At 44.8% G+C, this 24343-nt stretch overlaps 6 protein-coding genes across 22 annotated transcripts in view; 3 read left to right on the forward strand and 3 right to left on the reverse strand.

Annotated features, from left to right (window-relative positions):
* Nucleotides 1-118: 118 nt before the first annotated feature.
* Nucleotides 119-4465, forward strand: phtf (putative homeodomain transcription factor). Its single transcript, XM_015183571.2, has 8 exons — nucleotides 119-389; nucleotides 1239-1300; nucleotides 1382-1521; nucleotides 1589-2078; nucleotides 2131-3077; nucleotides 3151-3329; nucleotides 3387-3743; nucleotides 3808-4465. Exons 2-8 carry the CDS (start codon nucleotides 1275-1277, stop codon nucleotides 4291-4293), a joined length of 2625 nt encoding a protein of 874 aa, XP_015039057.2. The 5' UTR covers nucleotides 119-389; nucleotides 1239-1274; the 3' UTR covers nucleotides 4294-4465.
* A 390-nt stretch (nucleotides 4466-4855) lies between these two features.
* Nucleotides 4856-7052, forward strand: Mccc2 (methylcrotonyl-CoA carboxylase subunit 2). Its single transcript, XM_001360114.4, has 4 exons — nucleotides 4856-5091; nucleotides 5147-5400; nucleotides 5458-6344; nucleotides 6406-7052. The coding sequence occupies exons 1-4, from the start codon at nucleotides 4960-4962 to the stop codon at nucleotides 6879-6881; spliced, it is 1749 nt and encodes a 582-aa protein (XP_001360151.2). The 5' UTR covers nucleotides 4856-4959; the 3' UTR covers nucleotides 6882-7052.
* A 417-nt stretch (nucleotides 7053-7469) lies between these two features.
* Eb1 (microtubule-associated protein RP/EB family member 1) lies at nucleotides 7470-13751 on the forward strand. Of its 10 annotated transcripts, none has more exons than XM_015183574.2 (8): nucleotides 7470-7641; nucleotides 10468-10647; nucleotides 10718-10863; nucleotides 11221-11509; nucleotides 12683-12825; nucleotides 12887-12969; nucleotides 13030-13130; nucleotides 13195-13751. In XM_015183574.2, exons 2-8 carry the CDS (start codon nucleotides 10527-10529, stop codon nucleotides 13224-13226), a joined length of 915 nt encoding a protein of 304 aa, XP_015039060.1. In that variant the 5' UTR covers nucleotides 7470-7641; nucleotides 10468-10526; the 3' UTR covers nucleotides 13227-13751. The 10 variants fall into 10 exon arrangements, with proteins under 10 accessions (XP_015039060.1, XP_015039063.1, XP_015039062.1 ...); XM_015183577.2 differs by having other exon boundaries at nucleotides 7475-7641; nucleotides 10486-10647; XM_015183576.2 differs by having other exon boundaries at nucleotides 7478-7641; nucleotides 10486-10647; nucleotides 12686-12825.
* A 475-nt stretch (nucleotides 13752-14226) lies between these two features.
* Nucleotides 14227-15118, reverse strand: LOC4803406 (CDGSH iron-sulfur domain-containing protein 3, mitochondrial). 4 transcript variants are annotated; one of them, XM_015183578.2, is made up of 5 exons: nucleotides 14962-15111; nucleotides 14749-14899; nucleotides 14561-14654; nucleotides 14366-14508; nucleotides 14229-14296 (listed from the first exon to the last, which is right to left on the reverse strand). In XM_015183578.2, the coding sequence occupies exons 1-4, from the start codon at nucleotides 15007-15009 to the stop codon at nucleotides 14385-14387; spliced, it is 417 nt and encodes a 138-aa protein (XP_015039064.1). In that variant the 5' UTR covers nucleotides 15010-15111; the 3' UTR covers nucleotides 14229-14296; nucleotides 14366-14384. The 4 variants fall into 4 exon arrangements, with proteins under 4 accessions (XP_001360153.2, XP_033234941.1, XP_015039064.1 ...); XM_001360116.4 differs by having other exon boundaries at nucleotides 14227-14508; nucleotides 14749-14896; nucleotides 14962-15117; XM_033379050.1 differs by having other exon boundaries at nucleotides 14227-14508.
* Nucleotides 15119-15438: 320 nt separating this feature from the next.
* Nucleotides 15439-16529, reverse strand: LOC4803407 (aldo-keto reductase family 1 member B1). Its single transcript, XM_001360117.4, has one exon. The coding sequence runs from the start codon at nucleotides 16414-16416 to the stop codon at nucleotides 15481-15483; it is 936 nt and encodes a 311-aa protein (XP_001360154.1). The 5' UTR covers nucleotides 16417-16529; the 3' UTR covers nucleotides 15439-15480.
* A 3092-nt stretch (nucleotides 16530-19621) lies between these two features.
* Nucleotides 19622-24343, reverse strand: part of Epac (Exchange protein directly activated by cAMP) — a 35609-nt gene continuing 30887 nt past the window's right edge. For all 5 annotated transcript variants that reach the window (XM_015183579.2, XM_033377715.1, XM_033377716.1 and 2 more), the window contains 8 exons: nucleotides 24114-24290; nucleotides 23843-24004; nucleotides 22620-22981; nucleotides 22294-22547; nucleotides 22052-22222; nucleotides 21603-21736; nucleotides 21187-21536; nucleotides 19622-21118 (listed from right to left, as the gene is read on the reverse strand). In XM_015183579.2, coding sequence (XP_015039065.1) covers nucleotides 20991-21118; nucleotides 21187-21536; nucleotides 21603-21736; nucleotides 22052-22222; nucleotides 22294-22547; nucleotides 22620-22981; nucleotides 23843-24004; nucleotides 24114-24290 — 1738 coding nt within the window. In that variant the 3' untranslated portion in view covers nucleotides 19622-20990. The remainder of the gene's footprint in view (nucleotides 21119-21186; nucleotides 21537-21602; nucleotides 21737-22051; nucleotides 22223-22293; nucleotides 22548-22619; nucleotides 22982-23842; nucleotides 24005-24113; nucleotides 24291-24343) is intronic.

Raw genomic sequence — 24343 nt, forward strand, 5'->3', positions numbered from 1 at the left:
TACCTGCATGCGTTGGCTTTTCTGGGCCGTTTTGACGCTTCTCCATACCCTCTGTTTCCTACCATTATGTAGCAGATCTGTAGCAAATGTGTAGATACCGTGCAGTTCTGCTGTTTCGGGTCGTGTACAAACCAACCATGTAAATATTGTTACAACTACAACTAACACAACACCTTGTCGGAGACAAAAACAACCAATTTCGGCCCAAATGCAAATACAAATCGCTCTTGCAGCGGCTGCAGTGCATTCAAAATTATCAGTAAATTAGCAATAGTGGAAAAGTTTTGGTTAAACCGTCTCGCCATTGAATTGAAAGTGTCAAAGAACCAACATAAACGGAGCCCGCGCCCCGCGTATAAAAATCGATCACAGACTCTGTTCAACTTAAGGTAAAGGGGAAAATCATGAATTAAAGCCAGAATGCGGAGGTATTCCTTCCTACATGAAGTGTTCTTTGAATCGACGCGAATAGATATTGGTTCACCTTGAACCTAGCATTGCTGAAGGGGCCGAGCAGCCGCATACCAAACCCCAAACCCGACCCAGTCAAACATATAGAAGCATACGCTTGTGTGTACCTGTGTGCATGTGTATGTATAAACATTACGCCCACTCGGTCGCCGCCGCAAGACGACAACAGCTGTTCGGGCGTCTGAAAATGTTTACTAGTTTCCGCTTTCATGCTGCAAGGCTAGCGAAATATAATATTTGAATGTCTTCAATGTGAACACGGACACAGACCATAACAATTTATGGCGCAGTTGTTGTTTCAGCGCGAACCCCTTATCGCTGCAAGCGGGTGGTGGGTGGTCCTGCACTGTGGGCTGTGGCAAGGCGAAGGTGAAAGTCACCAGCTGATATCAGTTAACGGCTAATGGACGGACGGACGGGACCGAAAACCCGTTATGCATAGCAGCTGTTTGGTATCATTTACATTTAATCGGACAGAAAAGCCCGAACCATTGCAGCTTTGTCCACTGTCCACACATTTATTCGTCGCAGCAAAAGCGATACTCAAGAGTTGGCGGCGTATCCCAGTCGTGCTCCGATTTTGTAGTGGTTGCTGTGACGCCTCATATCCGCTCTCCGCCTTTGTGCTGCTTTTGTTCATTTAATGATTGTAGGGTCTCGACTCTTGTAAATTAGACACGTTCTCGCAATTGGTGATATCAGTGCGAGCTAAGTTCCAGAAAGTTGTAATTGAACATTTCGTTGTCGTCTCTCATGTTGGATTGCAGGGTGCACGACAACTTGACGGCTTTTATGTGATTACTATGAAATTGGATGAAATTGTTGGATGGTAAGTGATTGCACAATTGTCAATCATCTTATATATATATATGTATACTCGTATATTAAAGTCGTGTTTCTGTATGCCTAGGTACCAGAAAAAAATCGGCACCTATGACAAGCAAGAATGGGAGAAAACAGTCGAGCAGCGTATTTTAGATGGCTTCAATAATGTCAACCTGAAGAACACCAAGCTCAAGACAGAACTGATTGATGTGGACCTAGTGCGAGGTGGGTTCTCCCTTTATTATTCATTATTCTATCCATACGAAATGTTAATTTGTCGCTTGGTCGATAGGTTCCACCTTTCCAAAGGCAAAGCCAAAGCAATCGCTGCTCACTGTCATTCGCTTGGCCATTTTGCGTTACCTGCTGCTCCCGCTGTATGCACAATGGTGGGTCAGGCAGACCACGCCCAATGCCTTTGGCTTCATTCTGGTGCTGTACCTCACCCAACTGATGAACTGGGCCATCTACATCCTGCATAGCAATCGCATTGTGCCACTGACCAGCGACCTGCAGAGTAATGCCACTCTGTATGGCGAACCAGATACCGATAAGCAGCAGGCGGAGGAGCATGACGACATGCTCAGCGCCCTGCTCATACCCTGCGCCCTCAGTCTGATGATTAGCCTGATACACTCGCAGATCGTGGCCACCAACAACGCGGCAACTGGTGGCGGTAATGGGACCGCTAAAAACAAACTACGTCGCTTCTCCATTTCCAACTTTAACGAGAAGTCAACCGCAAGGGAACCGCGTCTGCGGCGCAGGAAGAAGTATGTGCGGTGAGTAGGGGTCTGGGCTCCAGAGATCATAAGCTCATGCATTCTCCTGCAGTATACGCCAGCCCGAACCGGATTTATCTCATCCCAGTAGCAACACGTCTCTTCCAACGCGACGCACAACAACCAGTGCCCCAGAAGTGCTCTCAAAACCTCCCACACCAATCAGCAGCGCTCCTGCACAAGAACCTGATCTGCCAGCCAACGCCACCGCCAGCCCACCTCCCGTTGACATCAAGCAAAGCAGCAAAGAGGAGACGTTTCCCAGCACAACTGTCGTTACCACGCATCGCCAAGCACAGGAGACAGTTGACAACACTACGCGCACCGAACCTATATATGATCTGAGAAGGCACGAAGGCGGACCTGTGCCTGAAAGTCCCAAGAAGCGCAACGTCAATTGGCACACGCCCATTCAGATCTATGCCACCTACGACCAGACAGAGCAGCCCTCATCGAGCAAGGCCAGCAGAGAGGCTGACAAAGAGAGCGGCGTGGAAACACTGCAGCCCACTCACAAAACACGTCGCAGTCTGGGCGAGGATGATGGCTTTGAGAGCTTGAATGGAAAAAGTTCCAGCGGCGAGGACAATAACCACTCGCCCTTGCCCAATGCAGGAGTGCCAGCCGCAGCAGTGGTTCCTGTCCAAGCCAGTCAGTTGCGTCTGCGGCTAAATGTGGCAAATAGCAGTGCGAGCAATGTGCCAGCAGCACCCGAGAAGAAATCGCAATCTCGGGGAAACGAGTCCACCAGCAGTGGCGCTGACTCTGATAATTGCGATGATGCGGATCTAATATCGAGTCCAGCATCGGCCTGCAACCAAGAGTGCACCACATCGGCCACAGATTGGCTGGGAGTGACCACGAACAGTGAGGATTGCAGCTATACCTCAGATATGGATCATTCGGATGCTGGATTCAAGCCATGCAGCGATGAGGACCCAGCCGAGCTAGACATTACACCAACAACCATTCTGAATCCCCATAACAGCATGGATCGCAGTGAGTAGATGTCCATTTATGTCTAGGAGTTCACAGTCATCTGTATATCTATGTATCTTCTTCCCGGTCTCAGTAAGCTGTACCATTTGGGATCAGCGTGATGCGAAGAAAGCCCAGCTCTCTGTCCTTGAGATAGCCTCGTGCATAATTGAACGCGTGGACTCTATGGGCGAGACGAATGACTACATTTACATAGGAGTTGTATTTTCCTTTCTACTTACCATGATCCCAACCTTTTGCAGGCTCTGTGTGGTAAGATCTGAGTATGTGTGTTTCGCAGGTGTGTTTCAATTCTTCAGTTCCTTGCAGATCACTCTTGGGAGCGATACGGAAAAGGCCAGCGAGATAAGCTACATTTACATACCCCAGTTGCTGTGGGAAAAGTCATCGTCTTCATTTTTTACTCTCCTGGGGTTTGCCTTTGGCGAGGCTAAATGGGAGCGCACGGTGCTGGCCATGGGCTTCATCCAGCGGCTCAGCCTGACTCTCATACTGTTTATCATATTTGCAGTGGCGGAGCGTACTTTCAAGCAGCGTTTTCTGTACGCCAAACTGTTCTCGCACCTAACATCATCGCGAAGAGCACGCAAATCGAATTTGCCGCACTTTCGCTTGAACAAGGTGCGCAATATCAAGACCTGGTTGAGCGTACGATCCTATCTAAAGGTGCGTAATCATGCTATTTTATTTAACACAAGATCCTTTGACTAGTTCTGTAAATCTCCTGTAGAAACGTGGTCCGCAGCGGTCGGTTGATATTATTGTATCTGCCGCATTTATCGTGACCTTGCTACTGCTCGCCTTTCTCAGTGTTGAGTGGCTGAAGGACTCGGTTCACCTGCACACTCACCTGACGCTGGAGGCCCTGATTTGGTCGATTACGATTGGAATCTACTTGCTGCGCTTCATGACACTGGGACAAAAGATTCAGCACAAGTATCGCAGCGTGTCGGTGCTGATAACCGAGCAAATAAATTTGTATCTGCAAATCGAACAAAAGCCAAAAAAGAAGGATGAATTAATGGTTTCGAACAGCGTTCTCAAGCTGGCTGCCGATCTATTAAAGGAGCTCGAAACGCCATTCAAGATCTCTGGCCTCAGTGCCAACCCATATCTATTCACAACCATCAAGGTAGTCATATTGTCGGCACTCTCGGGCGTTCTGAGTGAGGTCTTGGGCTTCAAGTTGAAATTACACAAAATCAAAATAAAGTAAAGTAAAGACCGAGCTGGCAGGGATGGCACATGGAACATACCCATGGCATGGCGCAGATCGATCATATTTTTGTAGTACAATTTATTTCGAGACGCTTTGAGAAAATATAAAATTAAATACATGTCTCCATCTAGAGTAGTTTAATGAATAAACTTAAGTAAGCCAATGTTTATGATTGTCGTGTGATTGTTCTACTATTGACTACGTAAACCAATATACATTATATGCTTACCATATACTACCTTTTAGAAGCGACCTGCACAATCACAAATCGTCAGTTAACTGAAATTGTGTAATGAATCCGCACCGAAGTTCATAGAACTTGTAGCATAGATGTTATGCACGTTTCGTAACATCCTGAATACTATCTTAGAAAATCTCAAGTTCGAATCCCAAAATATTAATAAATATATTATTCAAGTTAAAAACATAATCTTTTGAATCTAACTGACCTTTCGAGATCTCTTGGCATTGGAGCTGCTAACGCCCGGCGAAGTAGGGCTGCCAACCTCTCGTTATTTCTGCGATCGCACAGCTGGTGTTGTTGCTATCGTTATCACATACCGCCCACGCATAATCGATACTGACGTAACATCAACCAATCGCACTTCTGCAGCATTTTTCTGTAGTTTTTAGTTTTCCTATTCCAATAAATCATTGTGCAAAATGCTTAGGCTTAAAATATTGCTCAGAAATGTGGTATCAACGAACTTGCTCCGAACCCAGACACGTTTGCTTCACGTTGGCGAGGCGAATGTCTTGCCCAGCGAGGTGGACAAGCAATCGGCCGAATACAAGGTATAAGCAATTTGCGTATTTCAGGAAATATTCTATAGCCCGAGTTTTTGAATAGGACAATGCCAGCGAGATGGGGAAGCTTGTCACAGAGCTGCGCAACCTCACTAGCCAAGTGCTGACGGGTGGCGGTCAAAAGGCCAATGATAGGCACACCTCACGCGGCAAGCTGTTGGCCAGGGAACGCATTAATTTACTTCTGGACAAGGGTTCGCCTTTCCTGGAACTTAGTGCTCTGGCTGGTCACGAACTGTACGGGGAGGAAGTGGTCAATTCTGGCGGGATAGTAACTGGAGTGGGCCGGGTCTGCGGGTAGGTCGTGCATCATACTATTGTCCCTCTAAATATGATTTGAGAACATTCTTTTAGCACTGAATGTGTTGTCGTGGCCAACGATGCTACTGTCAAGGGTGGCAGCTACTACCCCATAACTGTGAAGAAGCATCTGCGTGCCCAAGAGGTTGCCCAGGAGAATAGACTGCCGTGCATTTATCTTGTGGACTCCGGTGGTGCTAATCTGCCGCGCCAGGCCGAGGTTTTCCCCGACAAACTGCATTTTGGGCGCATATTTTACAACCAGGCAAACATGTCAGGCCAAGGCATTCCCCAAATTGCCGTTGTCATGGGAAGCTGTACGGCCGGAGGAGCCTATGTCCCAGCCATGGCGGATGAGAGCATTATTGTGAAGAAACAAGGAACCATTTTCCTGGCTGGTCCCCCATTGGTGAAAGCTGCGACCGGAGAGGAAGTTTCCGCCGAAGATCTGGGCGGTGCTGATCTCCACTGCAAAACTTCGGGTGTCACGGACCACTATGCTGTCGACGACGAGCACGCTCTGTACTTGGCCCGCCAGATCGTGAGCAACCTGAATCTGCCCGCCACGAACTCATATAACGACCAGCTGCTGCAATCCAGTCAAGCGAACTTCAAGAAAGACAATACTTATGTTCCTGCTGCAGTAGAAGAGCCGCGCTATGATCCCCTCGAGCTATACGGCATTGTGGGACCTAATCTTACCAAAAGCTTCGATGTGCGCGAGGTAATTGCCCGAATCGTGGATGGCAGTCGCTTCACCGAGTTCAAGAAACTTTTCGGCGAGACTTTGGTCTGTGGTTTTGCGAAGCTCTATGGGCACAGGGTAGGAATTGTCGGCAACAATGGTGTCCTCTTCTCGGATAGTGCTCTCAAGGGCGCCCATTTCATTCAGCTCTGTGCACAGCGCAAGATTCCTTTGGTCTTCCTGCAGAACATAACAGGTGAGCTAGCACCGCCACTTGGCTGACTACTCCTTTCATCCGACTGAATGCTCTTCACTAGGTTTCATGGTTGGGCGCGATGCCGAGGCTAATGGAATTGCCAAAAATGGAGCTAAGATGGTTACAGCTGTTGCATGTGCAAACGTCCCCAAGTTTACAGTGATAATTGGTGGGTCGTACGGTGCTGGAAACTACGGGATGTGCGGACGGGCCTATTCGCCGAGATTCCTCTACATGTGGCCTAATTCGCGCATCTCTGTGATGGGAGGCACTCAGGCAGCCAATGTATTGGCCCAAATCACTCAAGATCAGCGGAAGCGAGCCGGCAAAGAGTTCACCGACGAGGAGGCCCAGAAACTAAAGGCTCCCATTGTGGAAATGTTCGAGGCAGAGGGCTCACCGTACTACAGTACCGCTCGTTTGTGGGACGACGGCATCATAGACCCGGCCAATACACGGCAAGTGCTGGGCCTGAGCCTAAAGGCAGCCCTCAACAATGCTGGGCACGACACGAAGTTTGGCGTTTTCCGCATGTAAATTTGATTCGCATGCGGGTGTAATTAACACTGGGATATGTGCATTTATAGACATTTAATGTCCTGCCACTATATTGAAACTGTTGCATTTATTAGTGTTAAGTGAATTGTTGTTGTTTCTGTAAAGGTCCATGGAGTATCTATTTTTGAAATGAATTTTAGCTAAAATAAATATTTTTAAATTAAACGACCTGTAAAATGGAATGGGAAATAATTTGTTCTATAACTCATATTTTTTATTCGGATAAACTGCGGACTCGGATGCAAATGTTCAAATTACCCGCAACGTGCAAGTAAAATTACGTAGACAGGTGTCTCTGTGAAAATTTCATCCCCCTGTAGTTGACATGTATCAAAAATCATCCCTGTGTAGTTGCCAGTAGCAAGCAAATTCAATTTTGTCAAACTCACTTTTTAAGCATATTTTATCAAACAGTGAAGCAAAAGAAGAACTTAAAATCGCTAATCTTGTAGAAAATTGATTAATTTATGGGATAAAATTATATTTTCTGTCCTGAAGGTGCTAGCTACCTAGAAATACTAAGCCGAATATCAAAATCGAGGAATGTCATTTTCGATCATGAACAAAAAAGGAGGATTTTCATGATTTCCAACACTAGTCAAATCTAAAAAGCAAAGCGGCTCGTCTCGGTTTGTCACAGGGCAAATTTTTCGCATTTCATGTTAAAACACAAGTCTAAATAAAACTAAAAGTATCATCGAACATTAGTTCTAACTAAAACTCGTTAATAACTATAAAGGTGAGTGGACTATTTGCCGGAACGAAGTGTGACTGTGTGTGGGCTTGGTTTCATCTGTGTGTGCGTGCTGGTAAATGTTGCGGCTATTTTGCCTGTTTTTGCACAAAAAACTTGAAAATGGCAAAATCTAGAAGTAGCGTCAGCAAAAAAGAAAGTTCATCGGAGAGTGGCGGAGTGTATGTGGCGATTTTAAAATAACTTTGCCGAAAACTTCAAGTGCACTCTTGAGTCGGTCGCGTGCAGGGAAAGGGGAAAATATCTGTACATTGTGGAAGAGAATCTGGTGCATTGGTGTGCGTGTGTTGTATATTTAAATGTCGCCTGCTGCTGCCGCTGCTGCTGCTACCGTTCTCTGTTCCCGGTTCCCTGTTCCCTCCTCCAAAAATAAATTATTTTCGTGAGTGCGGCGTCCTTGTATGTGTGCGTGTATGTCTGCTGGCGAGCCTGCTGCTGCTTACTTGAAACAGCGTCAGCGGAGGCCGCAAAAATTCCATTGCAGTGGCTAATCTGCCTCGTCACTTTCCCCGCCCTTCCGAAAGAGCAGACCATATTTTCCTATGCTCATTCAGGTTTCAGGTGTTGATTGTGTTTTCCGCTTTGGCTTCCACTACCATGACGTCATTGCATGTTTCAACTCTTATATGGTCTATGTGTCAAGCCCCCGCAGTCGTTAAGTGGTAAAATGTGTGTTTGTGTGTGTCCCTCTGTGCGTGTTTGTGTGGGTCCAGTTACCAACATTTCTTCGATTCTTTTAGATTGTGTTACTATTTGTATTGGATAAAATAAAACACTGGCGACCCCGACGACGCCGACGCAGCTCTTTCGGTGGCTGTTGGCTCTTCTTGCCGCTTCTCGGCTTCCATTAGGTTTCTCCACTTACACACGCACTCGTCTGTGTCTTCGGGCGGTTTTTGCTCGTATTATTCGCATATTTATTTTCTGTTTTTGACACACTTCCACACTCGCTTTCTTCCCCGGGGAGATTGTCTCATATTATCAATACGAATATGGAGGATTAACGAGCATTAACGAACATATGATAAGTTGTTTCTCTCTCCCCGCCCCCCCTTAAAAGTGGTTTACATTTATGGCTCTCCTATTCGGCGCTTGTTCTGCCTAATTGGCGCGGAAACAACTTCCGCTGTAGCCCCGCCAGCACGCCCACACCCAGCGTAGCCGCCATGGAATCGACAGCCATAACAAAGCACAATCCCCAACTTGTTGTATTTGGGGCATGGCTATTGTGGCTGCCCCTGTAGGCTGCTGCTGCCGCTGGGGCGCACTTAAATCAATAAACCAGGAACAAATCGCTCGCATTTGAATTGAAGTTCCGCCCTTTCGGGTCAATGCACTTTAGGCACACACACAGACACACAATAGCAAAGTGAGAAGGTAGCGTGGAAAGTCTCCCCAACGCGCACACACACACACACACTCGGGAAATGAGTCGGATATTTATAGGCTGGCTCCCAAATGCCGGCTAATTCTTTATCAGCTTCGTGGCTGCTGTGGCCCACGTTTCTATGTTGGCTTGTTGGCCAAGTTGACATTGATAATGCCAATGACGAAGACCGGCAGACGGACAGACCACCAGAAAGGCAGCCAGTCAATCCGGACGGCCGACCCAGCCCATGAGTAATCTTCATCTCCAAGAAAGCAGTGACTGAGACGTCAGCATCGGCAGCGAAGCGTTGACAACGCAGCTCCGTCGCTCAGCCGCAGGCCTCAGACCCCAGACCCCAGACCCAGGCCCAGGCCCAGCCACAGTGCAAGTTCATTGTTCGCGCGCTCCAGTGCTGCTGCCTGCCTCTGAGCGTTCTTAGTTTCCATTTCTCCTGATTGCATTTAATGCTCGCGTAAGTTTCGAGACTCGAACGAAGCGGCACACGAGAATCATCTAGAGGGTTTAATGCCTTCTTAATCGCCAGATTTTAATAATAGAAGTTCAAAACGTAGAGAAAACAAATAAAATAGATCGTAGAGCTATGCGAAATTCGAACAACTCGATTCGATTTAGGGGCGGAAGAAAAATATACTCCATTGCGAGTAAGTGCCTACGAGACGGCCTCTTCTATGCTCTCATAAGTTTTCAAGAACGGCAAGGGACTTCAAGATTCATGCCTAGTTGAGTTTGATCATAGGATATGTATGCACTGCACCGCTCTTGTACTATTGAAGGGTTTTGTCTTTTTGTAGGCGTGTATACATTCGCCTACTCCTTGATATGTATTGAATCATTTCCAGTTGTTAAAATGATATTGTTGAAATTTTTTTGAGCATCAGAGCAGGCACTTTCCAATAGCTCTTTCAAAGGTATAATATTCAAAATGTATTATAGCATTTGAACACAGCTGTGATAGATACAAAAATTTTAAAAGTGGTTCCGGAAAATACGATAATTGGCAGAGAGAGAGACTTTTCCAGCCGAACAATCGAACCGAACTTCAGTCTAATAACTCAAAAAAAGTGGCCAAGCAACTTTCATATCATCATTTGCCAAGTAAGAAACAAGAAACACAAATTCTACAAATTCATGGGGCGAGTGGTGCAACGGTAATCATTTTCTGGCTGCCGCTGGCCTGGTCCGCGGATCATTATCATTATCGTGATCTTGATATTGAACACGCACATGGGCAATGCTTGAATGCATCCCCGTAGCCAAAACAATTATTAGCAACCGGGTAATTAAAAGTTGTTCATTCGCTTGGTGGGGGGAGGGGCGGCCTACACCCACACACAGGCCACACGGGCCACAGAGGCCTCGGGGTATTGATGGAGATGTGCCTTATATGCAGAGCTCACATACCATTAAGCAACTAATTCCAGATCTTTGTTTCATTTCAGTATCGCTCAAGAAAAAGTACGAGAATCAACAACATCGCAATATGGCCGTTAACGTGTACTCTACAAATGTGACTTCAGAAAACCTATCGCGCCACGACATGCTCGCCTGGGTAAACGATTGCCTCCAGTCGCAGTTCTCTAAAATCGAAGAGCTCTGCACGGGTAAGTGCCCATGAAGCTGAGATGATGAAGTCATCTGGGAACTAGTAATTAAAAAATGATACCTTTTTAGGTGCCGCATATTGTCAGTTCATGGACATGCTGTTCCCCAATTCAGTGCCCGTCAAGCGTGTCAAATTCCGCACCAATCTGGAGCATGAATACATACAGAATTTTAAGATACTGCAGGCTGGCTTCAAAAAGATGTCTGTGGATAAGGTAGGGATCGAGACCGATATCTCGACATTAAAATCGACATCGATTAAGTTGTACATTTTCTTTGAGAGTTTTGATTTGATTAATGCACATCCACACGATACACGACACCCAACACCTGACACACGTACCACGGCACCTTCGCACTCTTCTTTGCGGAGGGGTGTGGGGACACGGACAATTGATATTGATATTGAGAACAGTGTAAGCCCCCCATAACGGCACTGCCGGATCTGGCGCTGACACGTTATGCGCGGCTTTCGACTGTCTGACAACAACAACACTACAACAACTACTTGAATGTCGTAACTAACTGCCGTTTCCGTTGCAAATCAACAACCTCCTCAACCCAAACAACAGATCATACCAGTTGATAAACTTGTAAAGGGACGTTTTCAAGACAATTTCGAGTTTTTGCAATGGTTTAAAAAGTTTTTCGATGCCAATTACGATGGACGCGAGTATGAGCCCCTGCAGCAGCGCGGCGGCGTCCAAATCGGCAACGGCAAGGGATCGGGCGGTGCCATCATCAGCAACGGAGGCAGCGGCGTGGGCAGCGTCCACAACGATATCCACATGATGCATCGTAAGGGAGCTCAGGCACCCCAGCCCAAACGCCTGGCGCCGAGCGTCCCTGCTAATGAACCGGGTATGGACTTGTGCGGCTTGCGGATTGCGTGTAGCAACGAATTTCTTTTGGTGTTGGTCATCGACTATTTGTTTATCCAAGTTACATCCAAGTTCCAAGATGCGAGCGAACGTGAAGCACGTGGCGACCACCCACCAACCAAACACACCCGCCAACCCGCACACACCTACACACCCAAGCACAAGCACACACAGCACCCAGACGCATCCCAGCACCAAATACTCGAGTCCAAATCGGATGAACTGTTGTTGTCTTACATCCCACGCCACTATAAACCCGTACTAAACCCCAATAATCCCCCTCCCCATCACACTCGTAACATTGCGGACGGAAGAGGTCTTTGAACATTTGGCTTGCCAAAGAAACAACAACACCTGTTACTGTCGACGACATGTTTTTGATGTTCTCTCTGTGTAATGTCCAGGTTTTTCGTTGGTTTTGTGTTTGTGTCTCCCCTCCCCCATTTTGCATTGGGCTTTTCTCCACCACACACTCTCTCACCGCTCTCTGCATATTTCTTACACATTTTATTTTTAGATAATACCCATTGACAAATTGATAAAAGGTCGCTTCCAAGATAATTTCGAGTTTTTGCAATGGTTCAAAAAATTCTTCGATGCTAATTACGATGGCAGGGACTATGATGCTAGCGGAGTGCGCGAGGGCGCGCCGATGGGCTTCGGTTCGGGTGCAGTGAAGTCCCTGCCCGGCACGGGCAGCAGCGGCGTGGCCAGCTCTTACAGGCGTACCCCAGCGACAGCAACGCGCCCGACAACGACAGCAACAGCAAAGCCCAGTATGTTGTTTTTGGTTTGGTTCCCTCTCTATCTTCTCTATCCCAGTATTTACATAGCTCTATATTCTAAGTTCCAATTTACCCCCCACTCAATGGTCAGACATTTGTGCATACTTTCGTCAATGTAGATCATACTCCCTTCCGCCTCACATTCCTCATATTGTCGTAGTTTAACAAAACTGAATGCACATTTCCAAAGTGATTCCAAACGATAAACACACACACATAAAAGACGAAACGCTCTCGCGTTTCGAACGTGCTTCACGTTTGTTAAATCTGTCTCGAAAGGAAATACGTTGCCTGCCCACGTGATTGCGGCTGGTTATTCGGTGGTCGTTGTTAAATATTAATATTGACTTTTGTATCGCCCATTTAAGCAGTCTCCAAGGTTCTGCCGCGCACGAGCAGTACAGTGTCTCATAGCAGAGTGGCTACCGCCACCAATATCACAGGAACAGTGAAGAAGATCGATGCGAGCAATGCCGTCAGTACTCAGCAAATCGACGAGCTATCCAGCCAGGTAGCTACAGCTACAGCATTTTTCCCAGCGATTGCATTCATCACAATTCTTTTCTCATCAGGTCATGGAAATGCGCATAAACCTGGAAGGTTTGGAGAAAGAACGCGACTTTTACTTCTCAAAATTGCGCGATATTGAAATACTGTAAGACTCGTGACCCGTTCCCAATGAGATCCCTTCTAACTATCTAATCCAATCTTGCAGTTGCCAGGAGGCCGAGGAAGGGGTGACCACTCCGTTGGTGCAAAAGATATTGGACATACTCTATGCGACTGAGGTACCATCTGCCCCAGCAAATTTATTATGTAAGTTTTAATGTTCTTTTCTTGTGTGTATGTTTGGACTTCTAGGATGGTTTTGCGCCTCCAGACGATGCACCACCAGAAGATGAGGAGTATTAGGAGTTATTTAAAACGAAACAGCCCACGACACACCACATCAACGTCTGCAAACATTTTCAAACCAGCATGAGGATAAGCAAGAGATAGACACACACGTGTTGTATGAAACATAATAACCCAAGTAATGGCCACATAACAAGGATACGCGCGAACAAACAGCCACTAAACTCGTCAAGTCCCCAGCAGCAAATCCCCTGAACATTTCCAAACATTTGCCTTTATTTTTTGATTCGAATTTGATGCTGCTCCACTGCTCAATTATTCTAAAATCGTGCCTAAGCTGGATCCAAACAAAAACAAATTCTACATTAGTCAGCATTTTCTATCTAAATTTTTGTGTGTTTGACAGAATAAACTAAACATTCACTAAATTGTAAACCACCAAATTCTCCCATTGACAAAATTGTTCACTACTGTGCATCGAAAAAGTGTTAAAAGTTCTTCAGTTCAAGGAAGACATGCTTTTTCTTCTTTTTGACATGCTTTTCAAGAAATTTAATAAATTTATCATTTTCATGCATTGTATTTCCTCACTTTGATGGTTTTATGTGACGATCAAATGAATCGAAGTTGTACAATGTGAAAAGCAAACATTGTAATTGTATTTATCTATTTTCAAAATTCTACAAAAATTGGCTGCATAATATAATATGAATATAGATCTTAAGTGATTTTTGCTCTCGATTCTGTTAGTTCTATATCTATGTGTAGAACAAATTGAACAATGTTAAAGAGTTTAAATAAACACAAACATCTTTCTAATTTCTAAAAACCGTCACGTTTCATTTATATTTTATTTGATTCTCGAACACATTCCCTACTATATGTGCTAGATGTGCGACTGGAGCTGTATATTCAAGTTTATTCCTTGGACCATTTAGTGGTTCTGTTCTCATAAAGCACAACCTTAGTTTTGGGACCGTTGTAAATATTTTGTTAATGCTTGTAAAATCATACTAAATATATACATACATACAAAGACATACTCATCCAAGAGTCGTGCATAGTATAGTGTTCGTACACAATTGATAGGCATTTATTAATCGCGTGTATAAATAATGTTCTATTATCTAGAATAAAATCAATATGTTGCTTGACTCAAACAATGCATTTCTGATTTCATATACATATGTACGTACAATACAAATAAGCAGGAAACTATTTAACGGCTGCCTGGATTTCCGGCTGCTTGTGCGTGCCGTCGCAGAAGGGTCGGTGGGAGGTCTGCTTACAGTTGCAGAGCCAATAGTCGCCAGACTTCTCCACCTTAAACCGTATTGGCCTGGAAAGGAACTTGGTTACAGATATCTCGTAGAACCCTGTGAGCGACTCACCTCAGCTTTATTTTCAGAAACTCATTCTTGTGCGTGCCATCGCATATTGGCTGCGATTTGGACTTTCCACAGAGGCACCAGGAGTATGTTTTATCTGTGGGTGGTACGGGGAGATCGGATGTTCTGGTTATGTTGTGGTTATGTAAACTTTTGAAGTAAATGTTTTTCTGCAGCTGTGTGAAACGAACCCTTGTCTAGGTGTATCTTGAACGGTCGCTTATCGAAAATTACTCCATTTTCCTTCTGCAATACAGCAGTTTGTTTGTCTTCGACCAAGTTCTTGGGAATTGTTTTGGCAGTGGCATCTCCCGACTGAGAGCTGGAGCTATAACAGACCTGCTGGGTATGCACATAGATTAGTTGAAGTTATACGCAACTAAAATAAAGAGCTGCAAAATTACCTTTAAAAGCCCGGGTGTGCGAAGGCTGCGTTTTAATATTATTGACATATTTCGGTTTTTTCTAATGGATATTCCGATTATTGAACAGCAGCCGCGATAAACATATGTTTTCCAGGGCTGGATCGCCAGGTTATCGAAATCGTCAATTTGGTATCACTGCCCAAGGTCGCCCCGTCCTCTCGTGGAACACTATGATTGTCACAATTTCTAAATCTGTTTTTGGTGATAAGAAACTGTGTCTCAGCACTTGAACAGATATGATTATGATGCGTCTTAGAGGCAATTCAATACATACACACATCTATGAACCTGCTTGTGGCCGACTCCACCACGAAGGTTCTTCCATTTGAAATTCGAATACCCAAAAACTATAGTCATGAGATACTCAAGATAAGATGCCAAAGTGTACCCGCCTTTATCAAGCAGCCCCATTACAAAAGCTAGCTGATTAGCTTCCCATTCTAACAACTCCCAGAGTTATAATACACACTTTATTTGAAAAATACTTAGGTTAGATGTTTAAAACTCGTCGTTGAATGGATAGTATTTATGGCCAGCCATGCCCGAGAACGGGACAGTCCGCTGTCCCGTGTGATATCCCTCCATAGCCTTAACATCCTCGGGACTCAGTTCGAAGTCGAAGACTTTGAAGTTTTCCTCAATGCGCGTCTTGTTGGAGGACTTGGGCAGTGGCACGACACCAATTTGAATGAGATATCGCAGGCAGATCTGGGCAGTAGTTCGTCCATACTTCTTGGCCAACTGTTGGGCCTGATCATCGTAGATGAACGCCGGCCACTGGCGGGCGGGCTGGGGACGTGCCAGCGGGCAGTAGGCACAGATCACCAGGCCGTGCTGCTTGGCATGCTGCCGCAGCTTCTGCTGCTGGAAGCCCGGATGACACTCCACCTGGTTGACCACCGGCTTGATGCGGCAGTCCGCCAGTACACGCTCCGTCTGTGCGGCGTTGAAGTTGGATAGGCCGATGCTGCGGGCGAGGCCCAGGTCCACCAGCTTCTCCATCTCCCGCCAGGTGTCCAGATAGTCCACATCCGTCAGCTCCAAAGTGCCATGGACATTGCTGTCGTTGTGGAACTTCTGGCCAACGGGCAGATGCATCAAGTACATGTCGATGTACTCCAGTCCCAGGTTGCTCAGGCTCAGTCTGAAGGCGCGCTCCACCAGTTCGGGATCGTGATGGATGCCACCCAGTTTCGTGGTGACAAACACGTCCTCCCGCTTGATCACTCCCTCCGCTATTTTCTCTCGAATCGCCTGGCCCACCTCCTGCTCGTTCTCGTAGACGAATGCGGTGTCGATGTGCCGGTAGCCAATGTCAATGGCATTGCATGTGGCCTGGTAGGCCTCCGACTCGAACGACTTCCAGGTGCCCAGGCCGAGGACGGGCATTTCCTGGCCATTGCTCAGTTTGATTTTCGGCGCAAGATTTGCCATTTTGTAGATAATTAGTACGAATCAAACGTTTGTTACTAGATTGCGACGCGACTAGAACTATTTTTTTTTTGTAGATTTTAGACAAAGCAATCTGTTCCAGCACGTTAAAAAAAAAACGGCCTTAGCCCACTTAAGCCTCTTATATTTAAACAGTTCAACGACTTGAGTTAAATGGCGGAAAATAATAGTGTTTGTAAGTTATTCTCTTAGATCCGTCCTATCCTTCCTATTTACTTAAAAAAAAAACGACGATATCTTTCACCTAAACTGCGCTAAAATGATTTTATTTGCATTATTTTCAGTGGAATATTAAAATACCCCCTTGGTCTGCAACGGGTTAATCGTTTTCCGTCAAGATTGGAACCCATATTCCTCCATTTTGATATTCGATTTGATATTACTGGCTAGCTACGACTTTCATACCTGAGCACATAATTTTATTTGATTGACAGATACATTTTCTACATGATTGGCTAGTTTTTAGTACTCCCTTTTATTGATTTATTCCCAAACAGGGTTTAAACAAATAAAGTAAAAAAAAATAACGTAAATGTGTCTGGAAAGTTACGTCATTGTTGCTGGCCAACAGGTGTCCCCTACGAGTACGGACATCTTTATACCCTATTTTATTTAATTAACACTAAAATTATGTTTTCCAAGCTCATTTGTAACATTAGTAATGACTTCTTCTCAGATTGACATGTCTTAGACCTATTCATGCATTTGATTAGCTTCCTGTATAAACACTTAGATCGACAACGGTACCTATTCTTGGTCTCTGTTAGAAGACCACTAACTGTAAAGTTGAAATACCGTTTAAACAGATACTGACGAGTTTCTGCATTCATAAGAGCCTGGTATGACAAACATATCCGAAATTCTATAATATCCATTTCCACAGGGTATGCAGATCCGCGCAATGTTGAGGGACAATGCTTCTCGATTTCTCGGCTTTTGTGTATAGACTCATTGCTGCCTACCGGTTAAAAGAGAGCCTTACGCGATTCAAAGAGAGCGAAAAAGAGAGCCTTAGCCGATTTGGAGAGAGGCCAGCTGCTGTGATGACGTCACTGCCAGAGACGTCACGGTTCAAAAACCTCTTTTTCACAAGCGAGTAAAAGAAGCGAGAGTGAAAGCTTTTGGCTGGCTCGCTTGAAATTCAAATTTACCAGGGCGGGAAAACGTTTTGTCGCTAACACATAAATCTTTATTTGAATATTAGTTAAAGTTTAAAATGTTAGACAATCAAAGATACATGCTAGTTTATTCTTAGTTGCACATTTAGGGTTTGGTTTGCCTTTAAAATATTTAGCTTTCTTTGCATAAAACTCACTGGGGATCTTCGTAATAGGGGTAATCGTACTATATAGTTATGTATATTCTGTTAATATGGTTAAATAACCCTGTTCCTGGGGGAGTTACACATTATGCACATTTATTATATGTTGTCTATGATTTCCTATTGAATATCAACTTAGTTGCCATGCCCTGGGGTTGCATCTAAATTGTTTGTTTGGTGTTTGATTCTTGCTGTGAGCTCCATTGAAAGGAGACTTCCACACTCTCTCTTCTATTACGTAATAGTCTGCTAGAGATAAATATCTCTAATTCTTATATGGTAGGTAAGTAAACTGGAGATTGTATTGCGTTAGACATGTAGACACTGATTTGAACATCAAGCTTTTGGGTATTTGTTTTAGCTACGGTTTGGTTCTCTTCTATTACGAACTAGTCTCTAGAGGTTTATTCTATAGACATGTAGACACTGATTTGAACATCTAGTATGTATGTATGTATTTTCGTTACAGTTTGGTTGTTTGGTGTTTTATTCTTACTGTGAACTCCACTGAGGAGCTTTCCACACTCTCTTCCAAATATTAATAATACGTCAAGAGAGATCTATTCTATTTCCTATCCAATAGGTAAGTAAATTTGAGATTGTTTTGGGTTATCCATGTATTAGACACTGATTTGAACATCTAGGTATACGTGCTACATATGTACATATGTATGTATCCGTATGTAGCTGATTTCCGGTTTGGTTTGTCTGCTGTTGAATTCTTACATTGAGCTGCATTCCATTGAGAAGCTTTCTTTGCTAAACTCTAATTTGTATCTGCAAGAGACCTATTATATTTTCTATGTGGTGGGCATTGTACGTAGACTGGAGATTGTATTGCGATAGCCATGTAGAGACGACACTGATTTTAAGATCTATGTGTTTGTATATATTTATGAACCCGTACCCGTAGTTTATTGACGTCTTGTTTGTTTCGCGTTTGATTCTTCCTGTGAGCTTTATTGAGGAGACTTTCCTTATGGCAAGCTAGTCCGCTAGAGACTTTTTCTATTTCCTTTTTTTATGGTAGTACATATGTATGTATGTCTTGTAGTTAGTTGTATGTATGCATGAAATTTAGTTTCGGCTCGATCGTTAACTCATTAATCATGGTTGGCTTAAGCCTATAATGACAACGGAGGTATATACGTATAGCATGAATATCTCTAGGTTACCCGATTTAGTTAAGTTTATGCAAAGTGCTTAGTGATTTTCTTTGAAGTTAAAAGTAGAGTACAGTGTTTTGTTTTTGTTTTTTTGAGATTGTCAAATCGAATCACAAGTTAAAATTTGGAATTTTCTTTTGCTAGAGTATATTACTTGCATTTATAATAAATATATATGTATATGGTATATAGCTTATAGTATACAGTATATAGTATATCGGTATTATTGAAGGTGCACAACAACAACAATGATTGTTTATTGTTGCCAAAAGTATACATTGATACATTTCCATCCTTTGACACAGATGGCTTTCTTTTCCCTATACAAGCTAGAATCTAGGTTTTACGAATCAATTTAGTTGTATATACTCGTATAGTATGTACATAAGTGTTGTCCCATCTACAAATGTCTATACTATACATATACGCTAGAAGATTTGCTGAATGCCTCCTCCTCACTGGTTTGCCATGGGTGGCACATTGTGTAGATAAAGTAATTAAGGGCTTTAAACTCTTTTCATCTTACAAACTGGTCACGTACTCACGTAAAATTGGTGTTGCGTTGCATGTAAATCAATTCGAAATCGATACAAATCTTTAGTTATTAACTTAACAAGACCTTTCCGTTTCAATCGGCTCGCTATACTCAGATTATGTTCTATATATAAAAGTTTCATTGAAAATTCGTTTGCTGTTGCTGTTTTTTTTTTGTTTACTGGGGGAGAAACCACTGGATACTGCTGATGTCTTGGATTATAGTTGTTTATGCAAAAGAAGGACAAATATTTTGTAATACATATACACGACATATATCCTATGCATCATGGTCAAAGTTCTGGTTACAATACGTATAGGATTTGTGGTAGGTTAAGTGTTATATCGTTGTTTGAGAGACCTTTACTTGGGAGAGGAGTTGGAGTTTTTACGGCTACTACGATTCTAGAATTAACTACGATGTCTTACCAAAAGATCAACCCGCCCATGATATCTGATATGAGCTGGATTACCAGATATCACATCGGGAGCTGTTCAATTCAAAGTAATTACTTTAAATATATATTTATGTACATGTGAACCGATTCTTGTGGTCTTTCACATACTATATTACTAATTTCTACAGCTAGTAAGGTCCCTCTCCAGTGTTAATTATTTTATTGCACTTTTACATGCATGTATTCATTTTTCTTTGGCTAATTTAACGCAAAATAAACTCTGAACTATGTACAAAATGAAACAATTAAGTGTTGTGTAAATAAATATTAATAAATGTATGGGTATTTTATTTGCGACTCACGCTAAATAGGGCGTAAGTATGGTATCGAGAATTACTGAATGAAAACGAAAGTCCGAAATTACAAATTAGATAACTTATCCTCTAGGCTTAAATGTTAATAACTAGCTTCAACTAGACTGTGTAATAGTTGTAGTTTAAGGGTTCTAAAAAAATAGATTCCATGCTCTGTTGTAGTATGTTTATACAAAATACTTTGCGTAGGATATAGATATAGATATATGTAGATGTATGTACGTAGAAAAGTTGGTAGGAAGTTATGCAGTTTTAGTGCTGTTGGTTTTGATGTCGTCTCCTCTAAATGTTTAGTATCACACTCGTCCATTGTTTGTTTTGTATTAACAATGTATGTATATTCTTCTCTCGGCCTCCACTGGGACTCCTGATTCCATTGCCCCGAATGTCAAATTTGTGGTTTTGTTTCATTTCGTTTCGTTTCGTTTTGTACTAAAGCAAAAAGTTTGTGGTTCGCATTGAAATGCCTTTTGGGTTGGGTTGGGTTTCAGTTCATTTGAAAGTTTAGATAGTCCATAGTTGGGTCATAAATACTCTACTTAGCCTAGGCTAATTCGAATGCGAATGCAAACAGAAGTTTTGCAAGGGGCTGTTGTCGAGACCGCGGTTCTGGGCAGCAACAGCTAAGCTCGTATCTGTGCAGCTAATTGCAGATTGCTGGTTGATTAACACTTAACACACACATTTGGTTAGACACTTAAGTACTCTCTCTACTGGCTAATACGATCTGCTATATCTGGGCTATATTTTATCTGCTATCTGCTTATAGCTTCCTGGTGGGCTCCACCTTCTGCGACATGGCCGTGAGCACTCGCTGGTTGTCGATGACCCGAAAGCTGCTGATGTAGGAGCGCACCTCGCCCTCGCTCTTGGGTGATGGCGGCTCCAGTCCTGCCACAAATTGGTTAATTTTTATTAAAATTACGAATCGTCGGGGGCTGGCTGACAATCAATCTTACCCAAACTTCTGGAGCGACAGAAGCGTATGGTGCGCATCGTTTGGGCCATCATGTGCATCTTCTCAAAGTTCACGAGTCCGTCCAGGCTGGTCTTGTTTCCCTCGTGGGCGAAGGTCATGTCTTTCAGCAGCAGAGGCATGAACGGTATCAGGGGCGGCTGCAGCTTGCCCACAAACACGCGATAAGCCCGATGGTTGCGGCTGGGGTCGATGAGGGCCTCGAACTCCTGAAAGATTTTCCTGAACTTTGACGGTATCTTTTCCCAGGTTTGCTGCAGCCGCGACACGGCCATATTCGAAAGGCCCATCACCACAGCAAAGAAGGCGTTCAGATTCTGGTATTCCTTGCAACTGTAGAGAGGGGAAGCTAAGCAGTTATTCTGTCGCAACTTTTTAGCGGGAGGGGGCGTCACTTACTAGGCTGCCAGCTTAATGAACTTGCGGACCAGACCCACGCGCTTGCTCAGGCTGGGCGTGGACACGAGCTCGGTGACAATCCAGTACTGAACCTCGTTGAAGCGACGCAGAAAGACATCCAAGTTGGCCGTGATCTGTGGCAGTAGAAAGAGCAGAGCAAAGCAGACAACAATCAGACAAAAACCAGCAGACAAATGATCAAATTCCTCAAGGCCACATTTCCTGAAAGTTTTCCTTTTACACGTACAGGTTTTGGGACATCTTAAATTACTTCGAGTGGGGCCAACTTCTGGCCAACTCAATTTGCAAAACAGATGACAAATGGCAACAGTTTTGTGGCCACTCTCTGGGAGGCTAATTACCCAAACGAGACGTTTCAGACTTTTGGGCAAGTTTACCTACCACTCCAGCACTCCTGCACTCCTCCCTCCACTACTCGCTCCACTCACCTTGCCGAAGTGATGGCGTCCGAAGGTGTGATAGAGCAATTCATATTCATGCACGGCATAGAACAGATCCCACTCGAAGAGGGTGATGTGGTAGGCGAGCTCCTTGGTGCTCAGTATTTCCAAATCGATGTCTACACCCTCTGTGGGGCACTCCTGCTCCTGCAGCTGTGTCTGGAAAAGAAAGGAGCAACCAATATAGAAGTCTGGACTGACATTGGCTGCGCTGCTGGCAGTGGGCTTACCAAGGCATCCAGATGATCCTTGACGGAGACAAACAGACGGCCGTTGAGCGAGAGGCCAGTGGGTATACTGACGTCGTTATCCTTAAACACGGAGCGCTCTCCGTTCGACCTGACTTCGACGAGGCACAGGTCCTCGGGTCCACGATTCAGCTGCAGCTTGTCGGCGGCACAGGCCTTGATGAGCTCCGCCGTGGTGTGCATGGGGAAGCGCAGGGTGCAGTATGTGTGGTCGGCGCAGTATACCCGGAATATGACTGCACAACGAGAATGGGGAAACGATCCATTTGCATACGATTATCTCCCATAGAGGCTATACAAACACTTACTGTCGTCGTCCGGCCGTATCACCGTCTTTGAGGGCGTTGCATTGCCACTGAACAGACAAATGGGTTGGCCATTCGGTGGCAACTTCCATTTCTGTCCGGCATTCTGGTTGCGATCCTCCTGGTAGCGAGCCATCTGGGTAAGCACATTGTGCACTATGCTGGTCTCCTCGTTGAGATCGGGATCAGCCTCCACCTCGGCGGCCAGGTCCTCGATGAAATCACACACACTGGGCTCCTCGAAGGCCGCATGCCGCACGGCCATGACCCACTTCTGCATGAACTGGATGACGCGCTTCTTAAAGTTGACTATATACTCACGATCCTCCGGTGTCTGGGCGTCCTCATGGGTATCGCAATGGAAGGTACACAGCGGTTAAGGCGAGAAACCAATTTCGTTGGAGACTCAGATTTGGAATTAGATTTGGAGTCCTGCCTACACCATTCAACAGGGTTGCCGTTGCCGTTGCCGTATGCTTATTGATGCGCCTTTCCCCCATTGTTCCCCCTTGTTCCCAATCAAGTTGCTTAGTTCGGGCCGAGGGTCCTGCTTATTAAACACATCACGTATTCCAATGCAGATTGTGGGATTAGTTTCAGGCATCATTGGGCATGGCTTCAGTACTCTCTACCTCGCACCCGACCCGCCAAACAAAAACCCATTCCATATTGGGGAAACATTTCTGAAAATGCTTGGCCCGATAAAGCCATCTTCATTGCGGCTTTTGTTTCGACTGAAGCTCCACTGGTGGACTCTGCCCCGGACGGAAGTGTTTTGCTTGTTAGCATTTGTGCCACACTCTACGTAAAAGTCCACTCCTGCACCACCACCCCCTTGGACTGGGCATCGGAACTGTGTGGTCTGGATCGGGGTCATGTGTGGCTTGCGTGCTGCCAACACTTAAACTGTCGCCGTGGAGCTGTTCCGTTGCCCACCCAAGGAGAACGTGACTCTCGAGCCGTAATCCTGAATCCAACACTGAACTTTTGGCGTTTTTAAAGTGCCAGGGACTGAGTGGAGCGGAGGCCTTTAGTGTGGTAGAAGAGGCTTTAAAATGGTTTGATCCCCAGTGTCCAAAAGAGGGGCCTAAGCTGTGGGACGTGGCTGGCATGGCAAAGGCCAACACAGACTAAAGACAACAGACTATAGACCGATGGCTGATGGAAAGGTAGGGAAAATTCATGAGTAGTCAAGATTGTTGGATTGTTGCTTTGGAAAAGGATATTAATTGGCCAGTTCATCAACCAGCTGCACCACGGGCATGAATACAATGTGGGTGAGCAGAAAGTCGTCCAGGAAGGGATCCATACCACCAACGGACTGACCCAGCCGGGTCTCCAGTAAGTGCTCCAGCATCTTGGCCGGTGTGCCCGACATGACCGTGTATCTGTGGTGCAGAGGGGGAGGAAGAGACAGAAACATCAAATTGAATCCATCTACTTGCTCTGACTTTCAATTAAATTTGAGCGGACATTAAAAATTGATTTGCCACTCACTTGAATGCCGAATGCTGTCCACGTTGCTTGGCCACACGCTCCAGCACTAAAACATCCTTGCCGTGCTCCTGCAACCTCAATGTATTGGCCTCCACATCGCGCAGTATCCGGTTGAAATGCTCCTTGTCCACACGCAGCAAATGGCAGTTGTTCTCCTTGAGTACAATGGTAGCAGCTCTGTCGGAAGAGAAATCCGGACAAATATTCAGAAAATTCGGAAAAACTTTCAG

This window comes from Drosophila pseudoobscura, chromosome 3, assembly GCF_009870125.1.
Source record: "Drosophila pseudoobscura strain MV-25-SWS-2005 chromosome 3, UCI_Dpse_MV25, whole genome shotgun sequence".
In the NCBI taxonomy this organism is placed as follows: Eukaryota; Metazoa; Arthropoda; class Insecta; order Diptera; family Drosophilidae; genus Drosophila; species Drosophila pseudoobscura.